General features: G+C 43.9%; 1 protein-coding gene across 7 annotated transcripts in view; it reads left to right on the forward strand.

Moving 5' to 3' along the window:
* The window catches only part of DNM1 (dynamin 1), a 195087-nt gene extending 183655 nt beyond the window's left edge, over positions 1-11432 (forward strand). For 4 of the 7 annotated variants that reach the window (XM_030207928.1, XM_030207929.1, XM_030207930.1 and 1 more), the window contains one exon: positions 9691-11432. In XM_030207928.1, the coding sequence (XP_030063788.1) occupies positions 9691-9760 (70 nt within the window). In that variant the 3' untranslated portion in view covers positions 9761-11432. The remainder of the gene's footprint in view (positions 1-9690) is intronic. The other 3 variants (XM_030207932.1, XM_030207934.1, XM_030207931.1) reach the window with 2 other exon arrangements.
* The last annotated feature ends 3399 nt before the right edge of the window (positions 11433-14831 follow it).

Raw genomic sequence — 14831 nt, forward strand, 5'->3', positions numbered from 1 at the left:
GTGGGAAAATGGACCCCCCTCCCCACACGCATATTTGGCTTGGTTTCTCTGCAATGATCTTACTGCCTTCTGCCTCCGAAATATTGGAGATCCTGAAGGAACAATTCAGAATTCCAGTATACATTATGATTGGACATACTTCCTAGATTACAGATTGGAACTTAATTTATTTTTGAGCATGTGGTCTTACTTCCTTCTGCCATTGCAGGGTAGTTATATAATTATATTACATGACCCTCCCTTTGTCCAGCTCAGAAAATAACAGCTTTGATTTTTCTTTGAAATTGAATAAAATGTTAACAGCTCTTTTTAAATCACAATAGTTAGGAAAATGTATGTTAAAATTTAGCACACATTTCTTTTTCACTGCTGGTTTAGCACATTGGGTTTTAAGAGGTACCAGCATGTACAGCCTATATGTTTTCAAATAGGCTGTATATGCTAGATGAGCAACAGCCCTGGTCACTGTATTTATCTTTCCTGCCAGCAATGAAGCGGAACCAGCCAGGAAAAATAAGTGCAGAGGGGCTTAAGGGAGCAGGAGTCCTGGTCTCATACCCCCAGCACATAGTCCTGCTTTTTTAACATTTAAGGTTTGTTATAAGTATGCGAATTGCTTTGATATATTTATTATGTCAGGTAGTATATCAAATACATAAATAAGTACAACTTAAGCAGAGGCAGACTGAAATTAGCTTACATTTCTGGTGGTTATAGCTTATAGTACCATGTAAGCTTGGTCCAGACCCGGGGTTCTTTCCGTCTTGCATTGGTCTTTTAGTGACCAATCAGAGCACACACAAAAGGCCACAAGAAGAGAATGAGCTAATATGAGGACTGCACATGTGCTGACTCCAAGCCCTGCTTCCAGTTTTAGTCCAGAAAGAAATACCTTACCTGTAAAACTGTTATCACACACACATTTCTACAACAAACATTTTTTCATTGCATAGGAAATTCTAGACCATTAAGCGCCATGAAATAGACTCAGGAGCCGTGTTCCTTGGATGGTACACATGTAGGAGGCCATGTGACATCACCCCAAATTGGTAGAAATGCTGCAAACCTCAAAACCCAGCCCATACCATTACGCTTTTTCCATACCTGCTAAGGCCTTACAGAGACTAGACCTAAAAAGGGATCTGGTACTCTCTCTTCTCTCTGCTTAGCATTGGGCTGCCATTATATGCTGTCTATTCTGATATGTGGCACTACAAGCTGTCACCTTCTGGTTGTTAATCTCTTGCATAACAAGATTAGCAGCCAGAAAATGCCAGTTCATGAGTTTTGCCAGTCATCAACCGTGGAAGGACAACCCTTACTGCTTAGGTTGTATGAAAGGGAGCTGCTTAAGAGGGGAAGGTGAGGGAAAGACATATTGGGAAAAGGGAGAGGAAAAAATGATAGGGTGTAAGAAATGGTTAAAGCAAGTGATAAGAAATATGAAGAGATTAAGAGAGAAAGATGGGTTTGGAGACTAAAAAAGGCATGAAAGTGTAAAAGGAAGGAATTTAAAAAAATGAATTATTATATACTGCCTATTAGTTCCTGACGAGACTATCAAAGTGGTGTACAACATTAAAAAAAAAAAGAAGAAACTTATTCCATAACATAGCTTCCCACTATTTTGGAACGTGTGAGATAGTCGTGTCCATCAACCAGCAGGTGGAGATAGAGAACTGAAAACTGAGCTGTGCTGCCATCCAGTCCAACTCCTCAGTATTTTCTATCTCCAGCAGGTGGATGGACACCCTTTTTAACCTCTTGATCTAACTGATTTGCTCCTGATCCAGTTGGTCAACTGGTCCCCAATTGAGCTCTGTGGTTGGTCTTCAGATCTCTGCTCTGGTGCCTAGTGAATTTGCTTCTTCCCTTCCTTCACCTCTCCCTATTTCCTATGGAGCTTTCCTTTTCCAACACAACAACCTAAAAAATAAAACAAAGAAGGAAAGAGGTTTGCTGGAGTCTGACTCAAGTTTGACTCTTGGAGGGCTACAAGTTCTACTTGCTGAAGGGGAGAGACCCTGACTCACCGCTTGGGACATGTTGTACTGTACTTGTGACAGCCAGGGTGAATGGTGACTCCCGTGGTGGCAGTTAAGCAGTATTCCCACTGTGGGACCCACCAGCCAGCGTCAGGGTGTTGTAGTGCGTACAAGCCAGGAATCCCACCAGATGCAAAGGGAATGGTCGGCAGCAACACATCATCAGATTTGGCACAGCATCCAAATATGCCGGGGTCTTCGGGCTCTCCGGCAGGGTCGGTGTGAAGTTTGATGCAGGAGAGTGTGGGAATGGGCATTATTTTGTCAGGGCCAACTGACAATAAGGAGCAGCCTCTGTCTGATCACGCACGGAGCACAGCCTTCATTTTACAGCCTCGGGGTCCAACCGAGCATTCAGCTGCATTGGGATCTTTGTTTTCTTCAGAGCTTCTGCAAGGTGCTTCAGTTTCTCACCCTGCTGCACCTCCAGCTCCTAAGAGATCTTGTTTAGACCCCCAGGAGTGGGCAGATGAGGCTATCTCTGCTTCTCCCTGCTTATCTGATGTGGCCTCAGTCTATTCAGAGGAGCCATTGTTAAAGGAGGGAGAGGATCCAAAAGTACTGAGGTTATTTCATAAAGAGGAGCTCAGTACTCTTATTTCTGAGGCATTAGCAGTACTTTCCATTGAGGTAACTCCTGCTTTGGTATTGAGAGTTCCATTTTCATCAATCATGAGGGGGCTTAGAGGTCCTTCTAAAGCCTTCCTGATGCATCCAGACATTTGAGACCTGATTACTGCAGAATGGGTGGGAAGAGCCATGATTGTTCTGGAGGAGAAAGAAACTGCAGTTTCCCAGGGTGGGCTCCCTAGTTATGGCGGTGACTAAGAAGACCACCTTGCTAGTGGTGGAAGGGGGCATTGCCCTAAAAGTCCTACAGAATAGGAAGCTAGATGGCTCACTGAAACAAACCTTTGAAATGGCCTCTTTGGGCCATCAAATGACAGTGTGCAGCTCATTTGTGGCAAGGATATGCCTAAAGTGGCATCAGCAGTAGGCAATACAAGACGGGCACCATATGGCCCAGCTGGAAGCTGGGTTGGTCTACTTGGTGGATGCTGTTTACGACATGTTATAGGTTGTGGCCTGCAGTATGTCTAGCTATCACAGCACATCAGCAACTCTGGCTGCGGCATTGGGTAGTGGATGCAGCATCAAAGTCACATCTAGTTAAACTGCCCTTTCGGGGCAATTGGCTATTTGGAGAAGATCTCAGTAACTTGGTGGGAGAACTGGGGGAAACTAAGTCACAGTGGTTGTCATAGGATAAGCTGAAACCTCTGGTCATCCGTCTTCAGGAGGCTCTAGATCTCGAGACAGCAGACGGTACCAGCCTGGTAGTCAGCAATATGGTCAAAATTCCCACTTTCAGGCATGCCAGTTTTCCTTTCACGTGGACAAGAAGTCCTCCTCTCAGTCAGCCAGAGTGCCCAATGCCTCCAGAGCTTCACAATCACGTGAGGCTGGTCCCGTCTTCCTTCTGTGGGAGGAAATCTTCAGGAGTTTCGAGAGGACTGGGCCAAAATCACATCAGATTAATGGGTTCTGGATATTCTTACAGAAGGTTACAAGTTGAAGTTCTCCCACCCAGTCATTCCTTTCTTCTTCCAGTCTCCTTGTCAAAAGGGAACCAAGATGATCAATGTTCAGGCCACTGAAGATTCCTTGCTGGCACTCCAGGCCATTATTCCAGTTCCCCAGACTGAACAAGGACAGGGCAGATTCTCTATCTACTTCACTGTTCCAAAGAAGCGAGGCACCTTTCATCCGGTTTTAGATCTCAAAGGTCTAAACCACTGCCCCTGAGTGTCCTGCTTTTGCATGGAGCTATTAAAAGCAATGATAGCCTCATTTCAAGCAGGAGAATTTCTTACTGCCCTCGATCTCAACGAGGCGTTCTTCATTTACCCATATGGCCACCACATTAGAGGGTTCTATGTTTTGTGGTGCTGGGTCATCACTTCCAGTTCAGGGCTTTGCCCTTTGGTCTCACCACAGTTCCAAGAGTGTTTACCAAGTTTATGGTGGTAGTGGTAGTGGCAGCCTTCCTTTGATGCCAGGGAATCAGAGTTCACCTGTATTTCGAAGACTAGCTCATTTACAGCATGGCAGCGATGGGCAGAGTTATCCATCTTAGTCAGTGGGTTGAGTGATCAGTTTCTTTAAAAAACTTTTATTTATGAAATTTTTTAATGTTACAATCAAGCGTTACAACACTTGTACAGCAAAGTAATACAATATACCATATGAACAATCAAGAAATGAAATAACCAATAGAAATTTAGCATGCTGGTTCCTCAAGTCCACAATATATGGGATCCAAGATTAAATCAAGGAGGTCAAAAACATAATAAGTAATAGTCAAATAAGAAATGACAAGAAAAAGAAATAGACAATTACTTAATCAAGACAAGATTGTTATCTTTCCTCCTAAACTTTTGATGAAATAGCAATCTGTTTGGCTGCCAAAAAAGCAGTAAGGTGAGATGGTTCAAATAATACATATTTACATGACTGAAATCTAACTACACATTTGCATAGATACCTCAAAGGGAAAGTAGCTCTCAACTGAAGCACCCCAGGCCTCATCATGATAAACTGCTTCCTCTGCCTCTGAGTGGCTTGAGACATCATGAAATATTTTCATACCATAAAACAATTCATCTCTGTGCCTAAAGAATAAATTCAGTAGCCATTGTTATAGTAGAACTAGTAACAGTCTCAGCAATTGATGTCTCTAAAATAGCAGAAATGTCCAAAGGCCCAATAAGATCTTGTGGAGCTTCCAAATTCTTTTCAGAACTTTTCAGCAATGGCAAATAGTATACTCTTATGAAGGGTGGAGCTTTAGCCTCTTGGACTTGTAATACTTCCATTAAATACCTTTTCAACATTTCTCTGGGTGCTAGTATATTGGACCAAGAGAAATTTAAAAAACACAAATTGTCACTCCTTGCATGGTTTTCCAACACCTCATTTTTTCTTCTCAAGTTAGTTAAATCAATAACAAAGGTTGCCTGAAGAGCTTTAATTTCTTTTAATTCTTCTTCAGTTGCAGCAATATGTTTGTCCATATCCTGTTTTACTAAAATATCCTTATCCACCATGCACTCCAACTTAACCACTCTCTGCTGAAGGAAATTATTCTGAGACAAGACTGATTTACAGGAGTCACAGTCAGAAAGGAAGGCAGCTGAGTTTTAATCTCTAGAGAATCAAGTTCAAAAGAAAGCTCACCATTCATTGTCTGTGGCAACTCCTCAGGCAGCTGAACCATGCCTCACGCTTGAGCAAGTCCTCCTAAGGAACTTGCTGCATCTTTGGGAAGATGTGTCTCCTCCTGCTGCAGAGCACCACTGCTAACTCCAGAGCAGAGTGCTTGTAACAGCTGATCTGATGAGACTGGGGCCACCAGTTGAGGAGGTAGTCTGGAATCCGGGCTGAGGGTGACATCTGGCCCAAAGGGGGTCACCAGACCTCCACTCATGGTTAACTCCCTTAGCAGGGTAGGCTGTCAGTGTTCTTCGGTTGTGTCTGAGTGCCGAGTTTTGTCACAAATTTATCAATAGCTCCCAACATGGGGAATCACTCTGCTGGGAGGAGCAAGCAGCAGCTTTCTCCCATCATTTAGGCATCGCAGAAAGGAGAAAATAGTAAAAGGTAAGGAGCTGAAAGTACAGCGCATCTGGTCTGGCAACCATCTTGAATCCCGGGTGATCAATTTCAAGAAGAGCAGACTAACTCCATCACAGATGCTGGAGTATCTGGGATGTCAGTTCGACACAGAATGGGAGAGGATCTTCCTTCATGGAGCACAGGAGGTCAAAGTTGATTCAACAGATTAAGTTTTTCCTTAGTCAAGGCAGGCCCAGGGTCTGCAACTACTTTCATGTTCTGGGGTCAATGACGGTGATGAAGGAAGTGGTGCCATGGGCAAGGGCTCATATGTGGCTAATACAGGAATCTCTTCTCAGTCGCTGGTCTCTGGTGTCACAGAAGTATGACCTTCATCTTCCCTGGATGCTGGTTGCCTGACAGAACATACAGTGGTGGTTTTCGCCCAGTAATTTGACCATCGGAGCTCCCTTTCTGAAAGCACAATGAGAGAGGGTAACAATGGACGCCAGCAATTGGGTTGGGGAGCTCACTACAAGTTCCATCTGGCACAGGGCACCTGGACGGAACAGGAGTCTCAGTGATCAATAAATCAGTTGGAACTCAGGGCACTGTGGGATGCCTTACATGACTTCAGTCCTTTGCTGGCAGTGGCCCTGGTCCAACTTTTCTCTGACAATGCGATGGCAGTGGCTTATATCAACAAGCAAGGCAGGACCTACAGCCATCTGATGGCAGTGGAAGTGGCCTCCCTCATGAGTTGGGCGGAGAGGAATCTCTGCCTGTCAGCAGCTCACATTACCAAGTCCTTGAATATGGAGGCAGACTTTCTCAGCAGGCACTCATTGGACCCAGAGGAATGGGAACTATCCAGCCAGGGGTTTCTGCTGATAGTGGACCGATGGGGTTCTCCACTTTTGGACTTGAAGGCAACTAAAAGGAACGCCAAAGTGTCCAAGTTCTTCAGCCGTTGGAAAGAACCAGGCTCGTTAGGGATCAGTGGCCTACTGCAGCCCTGGCTGGAGACACATCTATTGTATGTCTTGTATCCTTGACCCTTGGTAGGCTACGTGTTGAAAAGGATCGCATTGCACCGGGGTTGAATAAGTCTTGTAACCCTGGATTGGCCATGGAGGCCGTGGTATGCAGACCTGATTTGTTTGCTGGATGGGGTCCTCGCCATCTTCCACAGGTACACGGCCTACTGAAGCAAGGTCTGGTGCTCATGGAGGATCCATGCTCCTTTGATCTTGTGTCTTGGCCATTGAGAGGGCTTGGTTGAGATGAAAAGATTATTGCTGAAGGCTCTACATCCATGGGGTATGCAAGGGTGTGGAGGATGTTCAAGGTTGGTGTTTTGAGCCCGGACTTTCTCCCTTCTCTGCTCTGATCATGCACTTCCTAGTGTTTTTCCAGGCAGGTATTCAGAAAGGATTGGCATTGGGTTCTCTGAAAGATCAGGTTGTGGCTTTGACCTGTTTCAGGCACTGACTATAGAAGACATTTCAGAAGACGTCTCTTGGGGCTCACCCGGATATCATTAAATTTTTGTGGGGAGTGGGCCACCTGTGGCATCCCTTTCCTATGTCCAGAGTGGAACCTTAATTTAGTCCTTCAGGCTGTTTAGAAGTCGCCTTATGAGCCACTCTGGAAAGCTTCCTTGAAAGATCTTACACAGTAGATGATGGCAGATAAAGACCTGTATGGTCCATCCAGTCTGCCTAACAAGATAAACTCATAGCGTTCTTGGTGGCTGTTGTGTCAGCATTTCATCTCAACCAATCTGTGGATCTTCTATCCTTTCACAGCGAGGACAAAGAGGCTCAGTATTCTTCCTTGAAGCTTCTCGATGTATGTAGAGTCTTCATTAGATATCTGGAATTCATGAATGAGTTTCACAAATCATTCAGAGTGTTTGTGCTTTTTGGTAAACAGAAGCTTGGCCTCATGGATTCCAAGCCCACAATTGCTAGATGGCTGAAGGAGACGATTGTCAGCTTGTTTGCAGCAAAACATGCTCCTCAAGCTTGTGGCTCATTCTATGAGGCATGCAGCGACATACTGGGCAAAGACTATTTTACTGTCTCTGGTGGATATTTGCAAGGCGGCGATGTGGTCGACGCTGCATACCCGTGCCAAGCACTACTGGGTAGATGTTGCAGTGCACTTGGAAGCAGTTTTGGCTCTGAGTTAGTGGAAGCAGGGGACAAGCCTCACAGTTGGGCCTTAAAGAAACAGGAACACAACACACCTCTGGGGAGTGCCTTCATGCAGCCCACCAATCCAAAGCATTTTTTCCATAGACACCTACACAGGGTATCGGAGTACCCAATGAGGGTAGTGGGAATAACCAGCCTCCTACACCAGCAAACTGTTCCCTCTGGTTCCCTTTGTGCTCACCAAGGGACTCCCAAAAGGTGGGAATGCTGATGTCACCACATAGTACCATAAGGAATTTACAGTGGAGGAAATGAGCTCTTTGAGCAGGGACTGTCTTTTCGTGTATCGTGTACAGCGCTGCGTATGTAGCACTATAGAAGTGATAAGTAGTAGTAGTAGTAGAAGATGAGAACTGAAAGATAAGTGAAGATATGGAAAAGGAGAATGAGAGAGAAAGGTAGAGACAGATAGAGCTCAGGTCCCTGGTGGTAGTAATCCAGTAGAAATAGCATGCCTTCTGTCTTCCTTTGATCACACAATTACAAAGTTCTGTGTAATACAATACTGTACACCTCCAGAAAATATTAGAAGAAACACTACTTGAGTAATACCAGAAAACATTTCTTGGGTTGGTATGGTGGATCAGTGGTACTACTGCATGTTTCCACATAGATGATGTGGTTTTGATGCCCAACGCTAGCTTTTGGTCCCAGGGCTGGGAAATGTGGAAAGGAAGAACTCGGGAAGCATAACAACATAGTAAATGACAGCAGATAAAGACCAGTATATCAAGTTGCAGAGGAATCTGCAGTCTGTGGCTGGACTAAATGAAGAGAATAAAAAGTAAGATGGAGGCCAGTTTCAATTGGTCTGGAAGGCTAAAGAGCAAAAGGAAACTTAACAACCCCCTCAGAAAAGAGTGTTAGGGGCAACAGAAACAAGTTAGTGAAAGGGAGCCAGAGAAATTAACTTTGGTATATAGCACTGCAGAAGGAGGCAAACTGGGTCCTTAACTGCTGTCACAGTACTCTAAAGATGTTTGCTGTAAAAGCAAGACAGGAAAGAGGCAGTATGATACAAACATAAGCTTCAATAAAGAGTTGAATGGTAAGAGGAATTCAACCATCACTTTCAAAGCAGCATACCTTGGTTTTCCTACCAGGGCCCAGGCATAGCTTTAGCAGATGCAGGCAGCTATACTGCCCTGAAAAGCCAGTCTAAAAAAAAAAAAAATGATTTACATGAATAGATCCTCATGATGTAATTCTTGACCAATACTAATACAGTACTGTGTTCTGGCTTAATATATCTCCCATTTATCAAGAGATGTTATGTTCTGGACATTTGTTACAGGCTTGAAAATGCATCCAAATGTTAAATGGCTTCCATAATAAGAAATACACAGTAACTACAGGATATCTGTTGTTAGCTTACTTTTCACAAAAAATGTAGTTACTGTGTTCTGGCTTTTCAGGACAGTATATGCATCTGTATGCGTAGTATAGTTTACACATCCACTCAAGGCTCACTGGTTGGAGGGGTCTCAGGAACTACTAGCATCCAGTCAGGAAAAGTTTATTTAATAATACAATATTTGGATTGTAATTTTTCTCACTAAATACTGAACAGAACTTTTCTGTTATTCACCTTCAACAAAGTGTCACATACCTGTTTTCAGTTAATCGAGAGCCAGCAAGTATAGTTACTAGGATGGAGTTGGTAGTTGGATTATATTTCGGCCTTAAGAGACAGTCTCCCAATGACAGAGCGTCTCAGGGTAGGTTCATAACATACATCCCATGCAGTTGTGTGTTCTGAAAGATGCTAATGACTGTGTGTGTTCTGTTTGTTTTCTATGCTGCCGTTACAGGAAGGCCCCTGCCTCACCAACTCGACCCACCATAATCCGAGCAGCTGATTCGTCCCTCTTAGATTTATAAACTGAGGCCTGTAGACAGCTGGCGACGAGTGCTGTGCCCAGTGTCCATGGCTGCACCATCTCTCCATCCACTACCATGGCCCATGGTGCAGATTTGTCCCCACTCCCATGCCCCTCTTCCCCTCCCCCCCAAACACACATTCTGCTGTTGTTGACACTAGTTGTAGTGGTGACTTGTCTTGTATGTGCAATACTAGGCCACAGTGCAATCCTGGCGGTGCAGTCATCACATTGGCAGCTCACCATATGCTTACTTAAACCTGCCTGCAGATTTCAGCTGTACTATTTGAGTAACTAGAGATTTTTTTGTTGTAGTAGGATGACAAAGGCTGAAGCAGACAAGAAAAAGTAAGATGTAAAATGTGATGTTAAGAAACAAAGAAGGAATATCTTATGATTTTAAGTTGCTACAAAATATTCCTGGGAACTGTGCAATTTATACTCAAGGGTGTTAGAAGCTTCTATAGGAATATAAATTTATCTTAACTGTACTTGGAAGGTATAGGAAATATGCAAATTTCAACTGATCAGAGCCCTACAGGAACACTGGGCTGCTGCAGCTAGACCTCTGCTAGTAAGATGGCTTAATGTGGGGCTGCCTTATTCAGCTTGTCCATGGAGAAGATGGCTTATAACACAGTGTGGGGCTGCTGTTACCAAGCGGGCATCTGCCACTCACCACTTCAGGAATTCTCACGTTTACAGACTGTTTGGGAATATGGCTGTGTAACCTCTGGAAAAAAACTGCAGGGATTATTTATCATTTCCAGTCTTTTGCAGTACAACTTGCATGCACTATGTTACTAATTACTACCTGGGAAATATGCACCGGTATCACATGATGTTAGAGGATTTTCTATGTAAACGTGAATATAATTGTGCATCTTCTGAAATAAAGTCACTATTTGCCCTGGAGGTTTCAAGTTGTCAAAACTCTGACCTAAAAACTTTTTCTTATTGCCTTTGCCCATCTTCTCTTGAACAAAAATGTGCTTTTCCTGCCCCGCTTTCCAAAGCATTTGAAGATCTTAATTGTTGTTTCTTTTCTTATTTAACTGATATTTCAGCGCTTTATTTCCTCTCTTCCTTTTGTCTTTCTTTGACTTTCAGCAGACCTAGCAAGGTCAGTCCTTCCCGGCCAGAGAGTCCAAAGCCTCCATATGACATGTAAGCCTCCTTGCTGACTCTTGCCTGCCTCCTAGCTGTATGTCTTGGATTGGTCTGAGTTATTGAATTAACATCATACACTTTGTTCTGTTGTATGTAGTTGTGATACATCAGATGCAATTTCTAGTGAAAGTGTTGCTCTCCCCATTGTATAAAGAATTATTTAAGTATATGGTAATAACAATGTGTGTGTTTATGTGTACTATATATATATATATATATATATATATATCACACATATATACACATACACATCAAATGTGTGTCCATAAGTTTCAAGCCAGTATGCTTCTATGTGGAGTTTATTTAAACATGAGTAGAAAAACATTACTAAGAAAGCTATGCTGGGACTTTAGAAGTGGGTGGTTTAAACCTCTGCAGATGAACCTGAGTGCTGCTTATTAGCTGTAATAATTGTCACATTATCTGTTGACTGAATAAAATACATAGCTGTATAAGAAAGGACTCAAAAACCAATAAAGATGTGTCTGTTCACTTTTCCTTTATTACTTTTCCTAAATTCTGCCTTAACAGGTAGTTTATTATTTATTTATTTGGATTTTGCTCACACCTTTTTCAGTAGTAGCTCAAGGTGAGTTACAGTTCTCCCTACCTGTTAACTGGCTTGCACTAAATGCAGGATTCATTTCTGCTCCTATATATATTTTAATCACAAAGAAAGCTTTGAGGGCTTTGCTTGGGAATGTGTATATGATACAGGTAACTGCAGCACCTGGCAAACCCCAGACACAGATTCTTAGAACATCCCTTAATTAAGGAAGTTTTAGAAGTACCTTCCTTAATTCCCATATTAAAGTAGATCACAAACCTTTCTGAAGACCATCCTGAAGAATGGCTAAACAGTAACTAACAGTAATAAAAAAAAAAAAAAAGTGAGCATTCTGTACACCAGGACTCAAATCTATGCCAGACTCTAGAATATGCAACTGAAGTGGATCTTTCTATTATGCAAGAGCATAACTACTCAGTGCTATAGCCAGGAATTTTTAACAGGGGGTGCGTCACCAGCAGCCCCCCACCCCTGGTACATTAAAATAACCTCTGCTCCAGTCTTTGCCTGGGCTGCGGCACTAGCATTCATAGGCGCCTGCACTGGGACTTTCTCTCTAAACCGTCCCGCCCTTCACACAAACTTTGTCAGAAGGGGCGGAATGGTTCAGAGAGAAAGTCCCGTTGCAAACTAAGGACTAGGGTCACTAATCCACTCATAATGAAATGCATATCAAATGAAATACATTTGAGAGCTCTGATGCACCGGACTTCCCCGACCCCACACTTTTAAAAAATTTTCCCTGGTGGCCCAGTGGACCCTGACCCTCCCCCTAAATCTTAAAAAAAAAATTTCCATGGTGGTCTACCCACGTGTGCCCACACCTCTGTCCAGGTCCCAACCTCACCTGCACCCCTCCCTGTACCTTTACAAGGTGGTAGGGTAGAAGCAACAGCTCCTGCCTTGGGCCCGCCTGGAACAAAATGGCAGCACCCTGCTAAACACCATACAAGGAGTTTTGTTTCCTTATAGGGTGCTTAGCCCTGTTCAGTACATCCCAGAATGCACTCAGCAGTGCCTGGGCACCGCCATTTTGTTCCAGGCGGGCCTGAAGCAGAAGGGGGGAACTGTTGCTCCTGCCCTCCTGCCTCCACCTTGTAAAGGTACAGGGAGGGGTGCAGGTGGGGTTGGAGTCGGAACTCAGAGAGGGGTGTGTGCAAATGCAGGGGGAAGGGGTTTGGTCACTGGACCACCATGGAAACGTTTTAAAACGATTCGGTAGAGGTGTCGCAGGGAGGTGGGGTCAGAGTCCACTGGACCATCAAGGAATTTTTTTTTTAAATCCAAGATTCGGGGGAGTGGGGGTGTCAGAGTCAGACCACCAGGGAAATTTTAAAAAAAATTGGGGGGGATGGGCTCAGCTGGTGGAGGGGCACAAGGTAGGAAGCACAAGCAGGCAGCCTTTGCAGCTGCCTGCTTGTGCTTCCTTCCTCTCCGACAGCTCCAGAGCAGCTGCATCCCCAGAATACACATTAGAATACTAATGAGCTCATTGTAATATATTAACACGGGGTTCTTGTTGGCTTCTAAGGCACACGTTAGAGTCACAGAAAACCCCTTTGTGCATTACTAGCTACATAATTGCTTGATTTAGAATGGCTAGAACCAGTCTAAAGCAAACATTAATAGCAATGCAAGGTTTGTGCATCTAGCCCTGGATATCAGTCTGGTGCCTCATTCAGTACTTGATATTGATGGGATTGTTTCATGGTATTTTCTTAATTTCAAATACCCCAATATTGACTGGTTAAATGCCACATCAGAGAATGCTAGGGAGGTAAAATTCCAAGATGTAATATATGACTGCTTTTTGGAGCAACTGGTCCAAGAACCGATGAGAGGGCGCTATTTTAGATCTAGTTCTTTCGTGGAATGCAGGCGGAGGAAAGAAGAATGGCAATACTATAGTTTGGTTTAAATGAAACAGTGATACAACTTTGGTTAAGAATTCCAGGTCAGTGCAAAGAAGCACCCTATTGTGAAAGAATTGTATGGAGGATAATGCACCAGGGTTTGAAGCTCACTAACTCTGCTTGCTACGTTTATTGCTATGAGAAAAATAATTTTCCAGGTGAGATGTTTTCCTGAAGCTGAAGTCAAAGGCTTGAATGGTTCTTTCATAAGAATGGCGAGCACCATATTGAGATCCCATGCTGGAAGTGGTGCCTTCAAAGGTGGTTTTATGTACATGAGGCCTTTCATGAAGAAGGTTACCACAGGTACACTAGCCACTGGCTTTCCGTTGGAGAGCATGTGTCTTCATTCTGGGATTAGGCCCAGAACGTAAAATACCATCACTTAAAGAATATGATCTGCATGTAACTGTTTTTCTAGAAGCCAAAAGAACTTATTTGACTGACTCTGTCCAGGGCAAACTGACTATTAAATCCTGCTCAATCTCCATGCTGTTAGAGATAAAGGGTTGAGGTTGGGATGTAGAATTTGATTGCATTCCTAAACCAAAAGTGTTGGATGGTCCCCTAATGGGATTGGATAATCTGTTGACAAGGCTAAGAGATGAGGAAACCAAATTTATCTCAGCCAGAGAGGAGCTACTAGTATTAAATGCGCTCTGTCTGCTTTGATCATCTGAAGAACCTTGGATATCAGAGGAAATGGTACAAATGCATAAAAAAGAACTTTGTTCCATGGGATTGTTAGAGCATCTACTGCAATCCTGTGATGGCTTAGACGAAGGGAACGTAAGTGAAGGCATGGAGTTTTGTCTTGGGTGGTGATCTATGGATGGAGTCCCCCATTGCTTGCATAAGGTTTGGAAAATATTGGGATCCAAGGTCCAATCATGAGGATTTAGTTTTCGACTCAGCAAATTTGCTGAGTAAACTAACCACAGATATACGTTGACTGAAGGGACACATTTAATGAAATTGCCAGGTTCTAGACATTCAGGGCCTTTTGACACACATGAAGGGATCCTGAACCCCCATATTTCTTTACATAGAACATGGCTACCTGATTGTCTACTGCTCAAATCCAATGTGAAAATGCTTTGAAAGCAGTGAAAATGGCTCTGAGTTCTAGGATATAGTGAATGATACATACCTGTAGCAGGTGTTCTCCGAGGACAGCAGGCTGATTGTTCTCACGACTGGGTGACGTCCGCGGCAGCCCCCACCAACCGGAATAAGCTTCGCGGGCGGTCCGCACGCAGGGCACGCCCACCGCGCATGCATGGCCGTCTTCCCGCCCGTGCACGACCGTTCCCGCCAGTTGAATGACAAGCAAAAGATGAAAACGCAACTCCAAAGGGGAGGAGGGAGGGTAGGTGAGAACAATCAGCCTGCTGTCCTCGGAGAACACCTGCTACAGGTAT

The sequence above is a fragment of the Microcaecilia unicolor genome, chromosome 6 (assembly GCF_901765095.1).
Source record: "Microcaecilia unicolor chromosome 6, aMicUni1.1, whole genome shotgun sequence".
Taxonomy (NCBI): Eukaryota; Metazoa; Chordata; class Amphibia; order Gymnophiona; family Siphonopidae; genus Microcaecilia; species Microcaecilia unicolor.